General features: G+C 37.9%; 1 protein-coding gene and 1 pseudogene across 2 annotated transcripts in view; both read left to right on the forward strand.

Annotated features, from left to right (window-relative positions):
• Positions 1 to 6,283, forward strand: part of LOC102837859 — a 9,515-nt pseudogene extending 3,232 nt beyond the window's left edge.
• Positions 6,284 to 10,358: 4,075 nt separating this feature from the next.
• The window catches only part of OPRM1 (opioid receptor, mu 1), a 127,657-nt gene continuing 123,185 nt past the window's right edge, over positions 10,359 to 14,830 (forward strand). Inside the window, exon 1 of one of the 2 annotated variants that reach the window (XM_006868444.1) lies at positions 10,359 to 10,874. In XM_006868444.1, the coding sequence (XP_006868506.1) occupies positions 10,582 to 10,874 (293 nt within the window). In that variant the 5' untranslated portion in view covers positions 10,359 to 10,581. The remainder of the gene's footprint in view (positions 10,875 to 14,830) is intronic. The other variant, XM_006868443.1, reaches the window with a different exon arrangement.

Consider the following 14,830-nt stretch of genomic DNA (forward strand, 5'->3'; position numbering starts at 1 on the left):
GAAAGCCTTTGCGTAGTCAATAAAGCACAGGTAAACATCCTTCTGATATTCTCTTGCTTTCAGCCAAGATCCATCGGACATCAGCAATGATATCTCTCGTTCCACGGCCTCTTCTAAATCCAGCTTGAAGATGATAAATAGCAAAGGCCAATATATCTTGAAATTCAAGGAAGAGGAAAAACTTTTCACATTTGTCGAGAATCCACCTTGCCAAGACTAAATGCATTGCTTTGAAACAAAATTTTGTTATGAAAATTATTCTGTGATATAGCAATATTGAATCTAAACTGATTTTTTCTCTCTTTTTTGAAACAGAGAAACCAGACTAATATAGAAATAGGTTATATATGTAGCTATAGTTATTCTTGAGATAACTCATTAAAGCCTCAAGGAAATGAAGGGATACATGACTATGAATTGAAATTTGACTCAACAGCAGTAGGTTTGCTCTTTGTTTTTCCATTTATGGCTACCAATCCCATATCATATAAAATACAAAGGCTTAGAATAAATCGACTCATTGATTTCTAGTCCACCTCCTTTCACAAGGGACCTGAGCTTTCACAAGACTCTTGAAACCACTCTGGAAAAAAATTGTGGAATTATAGACAAAAGGAAGAATTCAAGAGAGGTCAACAAAGGTGGAATTTATCCTTCTACAACAATTGGATAGACCTGTGATGGCACAAGTGGTTAAGCAAATGATTAAACACTTAACTACTAACCAAAGATTGGCAGTTTGAACCTACCGAGAGATACCACCAAATAAAAGTCTGGTGACCTACTTCTGAAAAATCAGAGCCTGGAAAACCCTATGGAGCTCAGTTCTAGTCTTCAACACATGGGTCCACTATGAGTCAACTCAGTGGCAACTGAATTGTTTGGGGTTTTTTTTTTGTTTTGTTTTTTTTGTTTTTGTTTTTGTTTTTACTATATGCTAATTATGGTTTATTATTTGTGTGATAACTCTGAAGAAATTGAAGGTGTTTACCAACTTCTGTTTTCTAAAATTGAACAATGTGCCATCAAAATGCTTTGATAATAACTGGTGATTGAACTGCAATAATGACAAGCAGAGAAGTATCAGTAGTTCAAAAATAAAACTTATTATCATTTTATTTTATTTTTCCATGAAATATTGAAGCCCCTCATATGTCCTTGGTGATTGAAATGACACAGAGATCACATGATACAATGTTGTAAAGCCAATGACTTACTCATTGCAAATACCATTTTTCAACAACATAACTGTGACCATACGTGTGGACCTTACTGAATGCAAAATACAGGAATAAAATCAACTAGATCTGTGGAAAGAAGATTAGTCACTGAGAGCAAGACCAGGGACTAACTCCAGAACAGATCATCAATTGCTCATATGTAAGTTGAAGTTGAAGAGAGTTAAAAACAAATATTGACAGCCAAAGTACAACCTGGGGTATTATTGGTGTTGTTAAGTGCCATTGAGTCAGTTCTAGCCCTTAGCGACCCTGTATGGGTTTCCAAGAAGCAGCTGCTGAGCCTGAACCACTGACCTTAGGGTTCAAGCTGACTTTGTTATCTAGCACATTAACCCACAGTGCCACACCAAATACTGAGAGCCAAAGTACAACTTGGGGTATATCCCATCTTAAATCAGAAACTGTCACAAGAATAAATCTGACACAGTAAACACTAATGAACAAAGACCAGATAAATGGGGGGATGGTGTGAAGGATATCAAACATGAAGAAAACAAAAGGTTATTTAAAAAGACAGAAACTAAGAAAAAGACAAAAACAAATGCAAGAAGAGACTCTGAAACTTGCTCTAGAATACAGAGTAAGAAATGATGAAGTACAAAAGCTGAACAGAAGATTTCAAAAAGCATTTCAAGAAGACAAAATAAAGTATTACATGTGCTAAGACCTGAAGTTAGAAAACCAATAGTGCAAACAGGTTCAACATTTCTCAAAATGAATGAAACTTCAAGCTTCAAATTGCAGTACTGAAGCATTCGATGAAAAAAATATTGAATGACACAGGACCATGAAGACAAACAAGATGGAACAACTGCAGAGTCAGTATACCAAAGTAAATTGGTCAATGTTCAAACATTTTAGGAGTTAGCATACGCAGGAATTGGCAGAATACCAACTGAGATGTCTCAACAAATTGATGCAGCCCTAGAGTTATTCATTAATCTATGACAAGAAATTTGGAAGACAACTACCTAGCCAATCAACTGGAAGAGGTCCATATTTGTGTCCATTTAAAAGAAAAAAAAAAAAAAAAAAAAAAGCAAAAATGATTGAACAATATCATTAATGTCACATACAAGTGGAGTTTTGCTGAAGATCATTTTAAAACATTTGCAGCAGTTCCTCAACAAGGAAATTTCAGAAGAGGATGTAAAATGAGAGACACCAATGCTGATATCAGATAGATATTGGCTGAAAGCAAAGAATACCAGAAAGACATTGACCTTCATTGACTATGTAAAGGCACTCAACTATATGAATCATTACAAATTACCAATAGCTTTATGAAGAATGGAAATTCCAGAGCACTTAACTGTGCTTATGCAAAACTTGTATATGGACCAACAGGCAATTGTTCTATCAAAACAAGGAGATGGGTAATGATTTAAAATCAAAAAGGGTGTGTATAAAAAGTTAAAAGGGTTATAACTTTTCACCATATTTATTCAATTTTCATGCTGAGCAAATAATCAGCATGAAAAAGTGCCCACCATCAAGTTTGGAGGAAGTCTCATTGACAACCTGTGATATGCAGACGACACAACCTTGTTTGCTAAAATTTAAGAGAACTTGAAGCAATCACTAATGAAGATCAAAAACCAGGGTTTTCGGTATGGATAAATCTCAATGTAAAACAAACAAAAACCCTCACAGCTGTACCAGTAAGTAACATCATAATAAATGGAAAAAATATTGACGTTTTCAAGGATTTCATTTTACTGGCATAAGTAATCAATGCCCACAGAAACAATAGTTAAGAATTTTTTTAAATGTACTGCATTGGACAAATCTGCTAAAAACAAAAACAGAAACCTCTTTGAAATGTTCAAATACAAATATGTCACTTTAAGGAATAAGGTATACCTGATCCAAGCAATGGAATTTTCAATTGCCCCAGAAACATGCAAAAGTTCTCAATGCAAAAGAAAAATCAATGCCTTTGAATTATGTTGCTGATGAAGAAGATTGAATATACCATGAACTGTCAGAAGATCAAACAAATATATCTTGGAAGAAGTACAACCAGAAATGTTCCTTAGACATGAGGATGATGCAACTTCATTTCATGTACTATGGGCATGTTATCAGAAGGGGCCAGTCTCTGGAGTTGCATAACATACTTGGTAAAATAAAGGGTCAATTCGAAAGAGGAAGACACCCAATTAAATGGTTTGACATCATGCTTCAATAATAAGTTCTAACAGCAACAATTGGGAGGATGGTGCAGGACCAGGCAGTATTTTGTCTTGTATGTGGGGTCTCTATGGGTCAGAAGCGACTTGACAGCGTGAAACAACAGCTTCAGAACATAAGCTAAAAAGAGCAAAATGTCATGATTAAAGTTTCCATTAATGTGCTTTTTTTTTCAAGCTGTGCCATTTAAAATTATCCAAATTATTTTCGAGAACATCATAAAATGTATGCCCATCAATTTTTCAATTAAGTTTAAATATATATGTATGTACATGGATTTTAAAGATAAGAATCAACATATATATTCAATCTCCAAAATGTTAAGATTAATCAAATTATGGTATGGTGTTATGAGATAAGCATTAGACTTCTAACAGCAAGGTTGGTGGTTCAAGCTCACCAGCCACTCCTCAGAAACCCTATATAGGATTGCTATGAGTTGGAAGCAACTCAAAGACACAAAAACAACAATAATCAGATCCTACTTTTCTACTTCTCAATCGTCTCTCTCCCTCTCTACTTAGGAGCAGCTAGCTCAGTGCTCATAAATTGAGAGGTCATTGTTCTCCAGACCTCCAAATGACTTTATGCACAACAGAATGAAACACTGCCTGGTCCTGCACCAACGTTATCACCATTGCTATGTTTAAGTCCAAGGAGCTCTGATAGTATTGTGGTTATGAATCAGGCTGCTAACCTCAAGGTCAGCAGTTCGAAACTACCAGACATTCCATGGAAGAAAGATGAGGCTTTCTGCTCCTGTAAAGATTTACAGCCTCGGAAACCCTGTACAGAGTCGCTATGAGTCAGAACCGACTCCATGGTAGTTAACAACAACAACATTTTTAAGTCCATTGCTACTTCCATTGTGCCAATCCATCTTGTTAGGGAATCTTCCTTTTTTTTCATTGACCCTTCACTTTACCAAGCATGATGTTCTTCTCCAGGTATTGGTTCCTTCTGATAATATGTCTGAAGTATGAGAGATGAGGTCTGGCCCATCCTGGCTTCTATTGGACATTCTCGCTGTACTTCTTCCAATAGATTGAACACATAAATGAGCAAATGGCAGCTATAAGTTCAGAAGTCCATATAATGCCTTAACATCTGATCTACTGGCCACAAATTTCAAGTTTTGCCCCACTACCCCTTCAGGATGACAGCTGCAAATTCAGCTTCAGCGCATCAAATATATACATCAGATATTTCCCTTCCCCCACCCCCAGACTCTTTCACATTCACTTAACGGCTTCCTCTTCACTTTTGGGTTTGATAATTCACTGGAACAACATATAGAATGCACTGAAAGTAGTATAATTACATTTACAATTTTGTTTTAACAAACTGATACAAATCAGGATCAGCCTAAGGAAGAGATGCACAGGTAGATGTGCAGGGTGGAGGCGTGAAGGTCTGAAGGAATTCACCAAAAAAAAAAAAAAAAAGTCTCCATATGCCAAAGAGGGCTCATTGCCCTCCCTTTACTGATCAGGAAGCTTTTAGAACCTCCGAGTTCAGTCTTTCTTAGCTTACTTACTTAGTCATGTTTGGGGCCTCCTGGCATAGGCTTGGTAAGTTAAGTCACAAGTCACACCTCCTGAGGTTAATTGTTTTAGGTCACCAGGTGGTCTTTCTGATCTGACTAGTCCTCAGTCATTAGCACAAATCCTCAGGTATGCTCTGAAGGTTTTTAGATAATGAAGTCATCTCAGTTATTCTGGAAATCCTGAGTATCTTCTTCCTTTGCTTGGTTAAGTGGAGGGTCAGTGATAAAGAGGAAAATACCCAATGAGTTGGATTGGCACAGTGGCAGCAACAATGGACTCAAACATAACAGCAGTTGTGAGGATGGGGAAGGAGTAGGCAGTGTTTCCTTCTGTTGTACATAGGGTCACTATAAGTTGGAACAGGTTTGACAGAACCTTGTTGTTGTTGTTGTTAAGTGCCGTCGAGTCGATTCCGACCCATAGCGACCCTGTACAGGGTTTCCGAGGGTGTAAATCTTTACGGGAGTAGAAAGCCTCATCTTTCTCCCGCGGAGCGGCTGGTAGTTTCGAACCGCTGACCTTAAGGTTCGCAGCCCGATTCGTAACCACTACGCTACCAGAGCCCCTGCAATAACAAAGACCAAACTGTGTTTGTTGTGGTGCTTGCTGTTTTGTTGATTTCTTTTTGGTAACGTGATTCATTATCACACACATATACATTGAACATTTTAAGAGTGAGAACAACATGTGAGCATCTACTACATACCATATGTATGGTGTTATGAGAATACCTGCCCAGGTATCTTACTTTAGAGTATATAAACCTGGAAGAATACATTAATTAATTAAAATAAGAAACAGAATCATCATTCCAAATAAAATAGCAGAATCCCCATTCCAATTAATCTTTGTGGATTTGAATCATGAACTCGATGGAACAAGTTGTAATTTAAAAATAAAAACAGATAGTATTGCACTCAGATCCCCTTTAAAGCAATGATAAATTATTAAGAATAGACAAAATATGAAACATAACATATAAAAAGTAAACTCTTATGGTTACAAGCACTTGTATCTATCTTTTTAAACTCCATATATTGGTTCAAGGGCGCAGCTTGCGCAGGTACCAGTGGCTGAGCTCGCAGCTGCCCTTCGTCATTGTTGGTTGTTGGCATCCAGGCCACAGTAATCCTGGTGAATTTACTTCAGATGGTACGTGACCACTGAGTTCATATATTTGTCCCTGTGGGATTTGCCATTGGATGTTACCTCGACAGAAGGAATGATGAAAAGCTAACTGCCTTCCGGAACAAGAGCTTATAATTTAAAAGAGAACTGAGATCCAATGAAGAATTCATCTGAAGTAAAGGCTGTGGCTGAGTTATAAAATGTTCACATTTTTAAAATCACGGGAAAAATAAAAACATGTTTATTACTTAGAAAAAAACAACACTCCATATACTATTTTAACACAAGGTCCAAAGTGTTGTTGTTAGGTCAAGTCAGTTCCAACTTGGCAATGACCCTTTAAGCAACTAAACACTGCCTAGTCCAGGACCATCCTCACAATCACTTCCAGGTTTGAGCTCCCCGTTGTTGCAGCCACAATGTCTATTCATCTCATCGAGATTTCCCCCCTCTTTTACTGGTCCTCTACTTTACCATCAATCGGCTCAAATGTAGCAACAATTGTCAGGTTGGCCCAGGATCGGGCAGTGTTTCCTTCTGTTGTGCATAAGGTCACTATGAGTCAGTACTGACTCAATGGAACCTAACAACAACAACTATTTTACCAAACATGATGTCCTTGTTCTGACACTGCTTCCCCCCACCCCCACCTCCCGATTTCCAGCATACATGTGAGACAGTCTTACCACCCAAACTTCTAAGAAGCAAGTTGACTATACTTCTACCAAGACATTTTGTTGGCAAAGATCAGAACTTGGTCCAAAGCATATCTTTGATAAATATTTTTAACTGGCTTGAATTATATTTAAGGAATGGTATCAACAATAAAACTAGGAAAGTAAAAAAAGCAACATAACTTAAATTAAAAAGGGGGCGGGGAGAAAGGATTTTTATGTTTGGGGGAGAAAGATGTAGTTTATGATCTTCCTCAAATTTTATAGGTCAGGTCAAATGTAGGGCAATGTTTTTTAGCTCTGGGGCTATATTTTAAGGACAGATACCTAAATCTATATCTATAGATAGATATATATGGTGATGGTTGTGTGCTGTGGAGTCAGTTCCAACTCATAGTGATCTGTTTAGAGTTTCCAAGGCTGTAAATCTTTACAGGAACAGAAAATTGCATCTTTCTCCTACAAAGCAACTGGTAGATTCGAACTCCTGACCTTGTGGTTAGCAGTTCAGTTTATAATCCACTACACTACCAGGGCTCCATATATATATCGGTTCCGACCCGTAGCGACCCCGTACAGGGTTTCCGAGGGTGTAAATCTTTACAGGAGTAGAAAGCTTCATCTTTCTCCTGCGGAGCGGCTGGTAGTTTCGAACCGCTGACCTTAAAGGTTTGCAGCCCTGATTCGTAACCACTACGCTACCAGAGCTCCTATATATAGCTATATAGCAAGCCTGTATAGGATTTCTGAGGAGCAGCTGGTGAGATTGAACTACTGACCTTGCAGTTAAAACTGACCTTGCAGTCCAGTGCATTAACTCCTAGCACAACACCAGGACTCCATATATATATTGCATTAAGACAAAGCTGCTGCACAAGACCTTTGTAAAATGTTGAAGAGCAAAGATGTCAGCTTGAGGACTAAGGTGCACTTGACTCAAGCTATGATATTTTCAATAACCTCATATGCATGCGGAAGCTGGACAGTGAGTAAGGATGACCTTAGAAGAATTGATGCTTTTGAGTTATGGTGTTGGAGGAGAATACTGAAAGTGCCATGGACTGCCAAAAGAACAAACAGATCTGTGTTGGAAGAGGTGCAGCTAGATTGCTAATTGGAGGCCAGGATGGCCAAACTTCATCTCTCATACTTTGGACATATTGTCAGGAGGGACCAGTCACTGGAGAAGGACATTATGTTTGGTAAGGTGGAGGGTCAGAGAAAGAGAGGAAGACCCCCAATGAGATGGATTGGCAAAGTGGCAACAACAATGAGCTCAAACATGGCAACAATTGTGAGGTTGGCCCAGGACAGGGCAGTGTTTCGTTCTATTGTGCATAGGATTGCTATGAGTCAGTACTGACTCAATGGCACCTAACAACAACAACAACAAACTCATACCTATGAACAGATATCTGGATAACAGTATCTATGTTATCTATATAAACTATATTATGAATAGAAAAGAGACAATAGGACTCAAAACTAAGTCTTGTAAGAAATAGCTAAGGGAAGTTAACATTTAACTTGTAGAAGATACTACACAAAAGCTTCTCAATATAAAAATAATGTTGTTGCTGTTAAATGCCATCCAGTCAGTTCTGACTCATAGCAACCCTGTACAGGTTCCCTAGGAGCAGCTGGTGGGTCTGAATTGCTGACTTTGTGGTTCTCAGTCCACAGGGAAGTTCATTAGAATAGTAGCGCTTTTTAAATAATTACTTTTGTATTGTATATTTCATTTAATCCTGCTACAGCCATGTAAGGTTAGCATTATTATCAACCCCTCCCTTTTTCCACTGAAGAGAAAATTGTTACTCAGTGAGATATAGACACCGGTTTAAACTCTTACAGCTAAGAAGTGACAAAAGATCTTCCTCTAATACCGAGACTAACATCACTGTGTCCCTTTGTAAGTAAGATGAAACTGGGTCTGTGTGTCTTCACAAGACTGAATGAATGGCATATAGATTTCAGATCAGCGTAATTTGATATATTAGTTCATGGAAGAATATGTGTTAAGGTATTTTTATTAGTCTTTAGGAAATCCTGTAACATTTTAGCACTGAAATTATACCCTTTAATGTAAAAGGATAAAAATATACTGAGCATGGCAAAATAACCTATGATTAGTACAGTTTATCTATGAGTTAACTGTTTTCAAGACAAATGCCTAAAAATAATATTGAAATTTGTTCCTTCTTAACTTTCTTCTTTCCAAGCTTTTGGAGATACAGTTAGATTTCTACAACTGTTGAGGATACTTATTTCTAATGTTTGTAATTAAAAGATGTAGACATACACATGTGTGCATATGCATAGAAATGGGCATTATTTAATAATTACTTTAAACTTTACTAAAAACAAAGAAAAAACCCAACTCTTTGTTGATTTAAACATTTGTTGCTAAAAGAGAAATATATTTGGACTTAGAAGGAGGTTTAAAAATTTAAATGTATCCATTTTCATAAAAAAATCTTAAAATATGTATTCTAAATCCAGATTTCTATTTAGTCCTCCTGGAATTTCTACCTTAAAAACTAGAAAGAAGTAATATAAATTTTGTTTAGTTTTGACAGTCTTTGTCTCAGAAACACTAATCCATGTCGGAAGTGTGGAGATAAGAAGGAGAAATAATTACAAAATTGTCTAGGAGATTTAAGATGTGTGAGGTTAACATTAGTTTTAGTTGACTAAACTGGATACCACAATCCCCTGAATCCCGTCATCAGTTAGTTTCCATCTCAGAACAGAAATTAGATGCAAAGAGAGCTTCTACTCAAGGAGAAATTGGGGTATGAGAATAGGTTTCCTTCAGAAAAGTTTCATTGTTTCTCATCTTTTTCAGAGAAAGGATCGCTCTTGTTTTAGACAGGTTTAGAGTGTGGAAATACTCATTTAGTGATATGAAAAGTGTGATTGCCTTTTGGTAGATGTACAGGGTGCAGGCAAGTAGAGCTGCAGAAGGGAATTTGAGGCAATCATTTGTCCTACAGTAGGTAATAGTGTGGGAACAGCATTGCTGGTGTGAAGGGTGTAAGGGCTGCATGAGGTTTATGTCTTTCCTGTCATATTATAGAGAAAATAACCCAAAAGACCTTTTGCCATGGAGTGAATTCTGACTCATAAGGACCCTACAAGATAAAGTTGAACTGCCCCAGAGGTTTCCAAGGCTGTGATCTCTATGGGAGCAGACTGCCACAGCTTTCTTACAGAATGGCTGGTGGGTTTGAACCAGGGACCTTTTGGTTAGCCGCCTAGTGCTAAAACACTGCGCCACCAAGACTGCTTATAAAGAGAGATTGGCGTTGGAAAATGAAATGATGTCACCCTCTTTCCTTTGCTTTACCGCTGCCCAAAACTCTCGGTCTATTGCCCTCCCCACCCCTTCGCTCTACCCTCATCTTATTCCCCCTAGTCCTACCCTTCCTCAGAGGTGTTTGCTCCAGGAGTGCCAAGAGAGAAGAAGACTCCTCAGATCGCTTTGCGCAAAATCCATTCCTTTCTCTCCTCCCTCCCCTCCAGCCTGGATCCCTCTCAGCCCTCGCTCCCCTCCCCCGGCGGTGTCGGGCTGGGGTTGTGTCTCAGCATACTACTAAGGTGGGAGGGGGCTCCAGGCAGATGCTCAGCTCTCCCCTTCTGCTGACGCTCCCACCTGGCTTCACCAAGGCTGTTCTTTGAAAGAAATTGCCGGAGCTGTGGCAGCTGCTCGAGCAAGCAGCCGAAGCGCGTGGAACCTGAAAAGTCCGGGTGCGCTAGGCTCTCTCACAACTTGGTCCCCAGACCGACATCAGCACCATGGACAGCAGCAGCGTCCTCACCAATGTTAGCAATTGCACTGATCCCTTTAAGCGCTCTGCAAGTTGCTCCCTGGTACCCGGCCCCAGGTCCTGGGTCAACTTGTCCCACTTGGATGGCAACCTGTCCGACCCGTGCGGTCCGAACCGCACGGAACTGGGCGGCAGCGACAGCCTGTGCCCCTCGACCGGCAGCCCTTCCATGATCACGGCCGTCACCATCATGGCCCTGTACTCCATCGTATGCGTGGTGGGTCTCTTCGGAAACTTCCTGGTCATGTACGTCATTGTCAGGTAAGAAGGCGGCTGGGCTGGTGTGGAGCTGGAGGGACTGATGAGGGCAAGGAGGGTACCTATGCCTGAGGCAGAGTGTTTGGCAGGAGGTTGAGAGAGATGAGGTAAACAAGGAGCCACTGTGAACAGAGTGGTTGTTGTTTGGAGGAGGAAACGTGCTTTTCTTCATTGATAAAGAATCCAAAATTTCAGTAACAGAGAAGTTATAGTAGCAAAAAATCATAGTGCTCTGACCAAAAAAAAAAAGAACATGTTCTATCTTATAACTTCTGCTTACATGAAGCCAAGAGGGTTCTTGGGCAGATAGTGCTTATGCAGGGGCTGGGAATCAGTAATGGGAAAAGAATTCCAGTTGGGTTTCCTTAATTAGTGGTCTTTCAGTCTCAGTTCTCTTAGAGGGCAAACCTGGACAACTTTTCCTCTCCTGCTGACTTTGCAATTCCACCACTCAGGCCCTTCCATCTTCTATCACAGCAGGCTTTACCTCACCTTCTCTGCATTCTGAGATTTCACTCATGGAGGAATTGTTGCCTGGTGTCACTCCATGTGGTGCTTTGTTGTAACAAACATGACAGTGAGCTGCCTAGACCAATTTGCAGTTGGTATTGTTGCAGATGTGTGTCAGGGGAGTGGCAACTGGAATTTGGAATAAGTAGAGTGGTCTAGGAGATCTGCAGGATGTGCCCTTTATTGTTCAATGCCCCTAAGTAGGAACCAATGAGAAGAATCAGAAAAAGCAGCATCGTTCAGTAGTATAATCTATTATATAGGAAGTTGTAATGAATACTATGAAATAAAAGTGTCTTTACTCAGTGAAATTATTTCAAAAGAGTTTATGGTCCAGTTTCTACTTATCTAGATGTTCCATGTTTGCTTGATAATGGATGTGCCAGCTCTTAATATTAATTGAGATTGATGCAGATTGTGTTGGTATGGATAGGTATACTCAAATCCTAAATGTGAATATGAAAATATTACAGTTCAGGAGTTAGTACTATGTATTCTCCTTGTAAGGTAAATATTTTAGCACTTGAACATAGCTCCTAATTTGGAGTTTTCTTCCTACTCAGGCCTGTTCATCTGTAGTGAACATGGTGTTTTCATATTTAGATACAATATTTACTTCACCTATTCAGTAATTGTAGCAAGTTCCAGTGAAACGCAATCTTGCAACAAGCATTCTCCCCATTATACTTCCATTACCAAGGTGTTCAAATTACTTGTAATCAATTCTTTCTATTTATACGTTTGATTTTTTAAATTAATGATTGTTAAAGAGTAAAACTAACTTCCTTGATTTTTTGGATAAGGATTACATGAGTACTGTCCCTGAGAAAAGAGTGCCATCTATTGAGAGAAAGGCTAACAACAGAAGGAAATATAAAGGAAGGGAATCAATACAATTTCCTTTTGAAAACATTTACTTTATATAACCCAAAATAAAGATATACATAAAAGATAGAAACCAAGCATCATTCTTCAGTTACGATAATAAAAAGCATAAATAAAATAAAAGCCTGATTTGTAAAGGGAAACATGTTCACCATTTTGCCTCAGAAAGTTCACAAGATTATAAACTAATGTAGCCATAAGAGACCCTGAAGACTAGCTATATTAAATGAATAAATGGAGGCATTAAGAATATAAATAATTTCCTTTGAGAAATGCAGTGTATTAGTTCAATACCAATGAATCCTTCTTAACCAATATGATTTTTATGTTTCCCAGTGTGGCAGACCATGTTTTGAATTAAATTCAACTATTAGATTTGCAGATTGGATTCCATAGTAAGTAATAACACAGAAATAACTAGTTTTTCCCCAGAATATGGCTAGAATCCTGAAGGAAATAGCACTAAAGAAAAATTGTCAAAACATTGAGGGAAAACTTCTATTTGAAATCAAATCTTTCCTTCCCTTTTGTGACTTCTCCTTGGTATTTTCCTTTCCTCGTTTTTCTCCCCTCTTGGTTATGTTTTTCTATAAAGAGAATTCATAGAGCAGAAACAGGCTGTGAAGATAGATTAGTCTTGTGCCAGCATTTAAAGGTTACTGGTCAGATAAGTTTGTTTTAAAGGCATTACCTCGGATCACTTGCTGTCTCAGAGAATGATGGTGACTTCGCATCTTACTGAGAACACGATATTGTTCTTACTTCTCTGTACAAAAAGTTCTACCAAAATGCAGTACTATTTGAAAAGTCACCCCAAACACCCACCTGTGACAGTTCAGATGACTAATTTGGAGGTCAGATAACGTTCTTGGTATGTACTTGTAGAACAGAAAAACAATTCAGTGACACATGAAAGTGATAGGAAAAGTATTGAGGAGGTTAAAGAAAGTATGTGTATACAGCTGAGCATATTTAACTATATTGTGTCCAGGTTGTGATTTTCTAAGCTCAGGATATTATTTTCTCTGCTGGAAGCATGGGTATGATGATATGTCTATTAAAGTACTATGATGAAATGTCCACTTGACTGTCATATTTAAATTTAATGAATACTTTTCTGATTAAAATACAGTATTATTTATAAGAGTGTCTTGATATACTAGAATGTCTCAGTAATCCTGGAATATAGAAGACTATGACAACAGCAATAACAAATAACTGCTAGTACAGATGTTGTGATTAATACTTTTTCTGTTCTGTGTGTCCTAACTCCATCATAATTATTGTACCTTCATCAATAACATTATTAAATAGCATAACTTAAGTAGGATTCTAGCATAGTGCTGCTCTAAGGAATATAAGGGAAGAAGAGAGCTACTGCTATACGATTAAAAGACTTCAAACACAGATGTTAAATGATCAAAATGTTGTAAGTATTCATCACCTTGAAGCTTTCTTGTGGGGCTTTAAATATTATATATTTTTTAAATGTTTGCAGGATAATACTACTATAAAAATTACCACAAATATCAAGAAAATGTGGTTATAAAATAGTACAAAAAAAGTAGTAATCATTTTAAATGTGATCATGATAGTATATTATTGCCAAGAATGTTTTCAAGAAAAAAAAATCAATCAAAATAATACACAAAGCTATAGCCAGCAGGGGTGTTTTATTTATTAAAAATATTTGACCAAACTAAAGGATTTGCCATAACTATAAAAAACTTATATAGACCCAGATATATTTTTTATATGATGTTTTATCCTTGTAGCTGTGGAAACACTGTTGGAAGAATTGGGAAACTAAAGATACTGTAGGCTGTGTGTCATTCCAAGGAAATTCCAATAAAGAGTGCCAAACGATATTACCTTAATTATTGTTGTTGTTATGTGCTGTAGAGTCAGTTCTGACTCACACCGACCTTGTACAGGATTTCCGAGGCTGTAAATCTTTACAGGAGCAGAAAGCCTCATCATTCTCCCATGGAACAGCTGGTAGTTTTGAACTGCTGACCCTGACGTTAGCAGCCTGATTCATAACGACTACGCTACACAAACTCCTTTAATTATTAGGGTAATCTTTTAAATGTATCTAAAGAAATTCTCAATATGAGAGTATGTACACACATGCAGGATGTTTTTGTCATTTTTCTCCTACTAAAAGCTTATTTCTGACTTTAAAGAAAGTCCAATTAGCTTATACTTGTCCAAAATACTAAATATTTAATTCACATTTCAACTGTAAAATGATCTATCATGCCTGGTTGGAGCAGAATCTAAGCTTTTAGTTTTGACTAAGATGTATGTAACTAAGGGGCTAAGTGTGTCAGCCTTAGAACTGTTCTCCATAGGGTTTTGAATGGCTGCGTTTTGTTGTTGTGGCCACTGTTTTTTGTAAGTAGATCCCCAGACTTTTTTCCTGAAGCACTGCTGGCTGGATTCAAATAATAACCTTTCAGTTTAAAGTCAAGTCCCTTAACAATTTGCAACATGTGAGGATAGATAGATAAATAGGTAGGTAGATAGATGATAGATAGATAGATAGATAGATAGATAGATAG

The sequence above is a fragment of the Chrysochloris asiatica genome, unplaced genomic scaffold, assembly GCF_000296735.1.
Source record: "Chrysochloris asiatica unplaced genomic scaffold, ChrAsi1.0 scaffold00117, whole genome shotgun sequence".
Taxonomy (NCBI): domain Eukaryota; kingdom Metazoa; phylum Chordata; class Mammalia; order Afrosoricida; family Chrysochloridae; genus Chrysochloris; species Chrysochloris asiatica.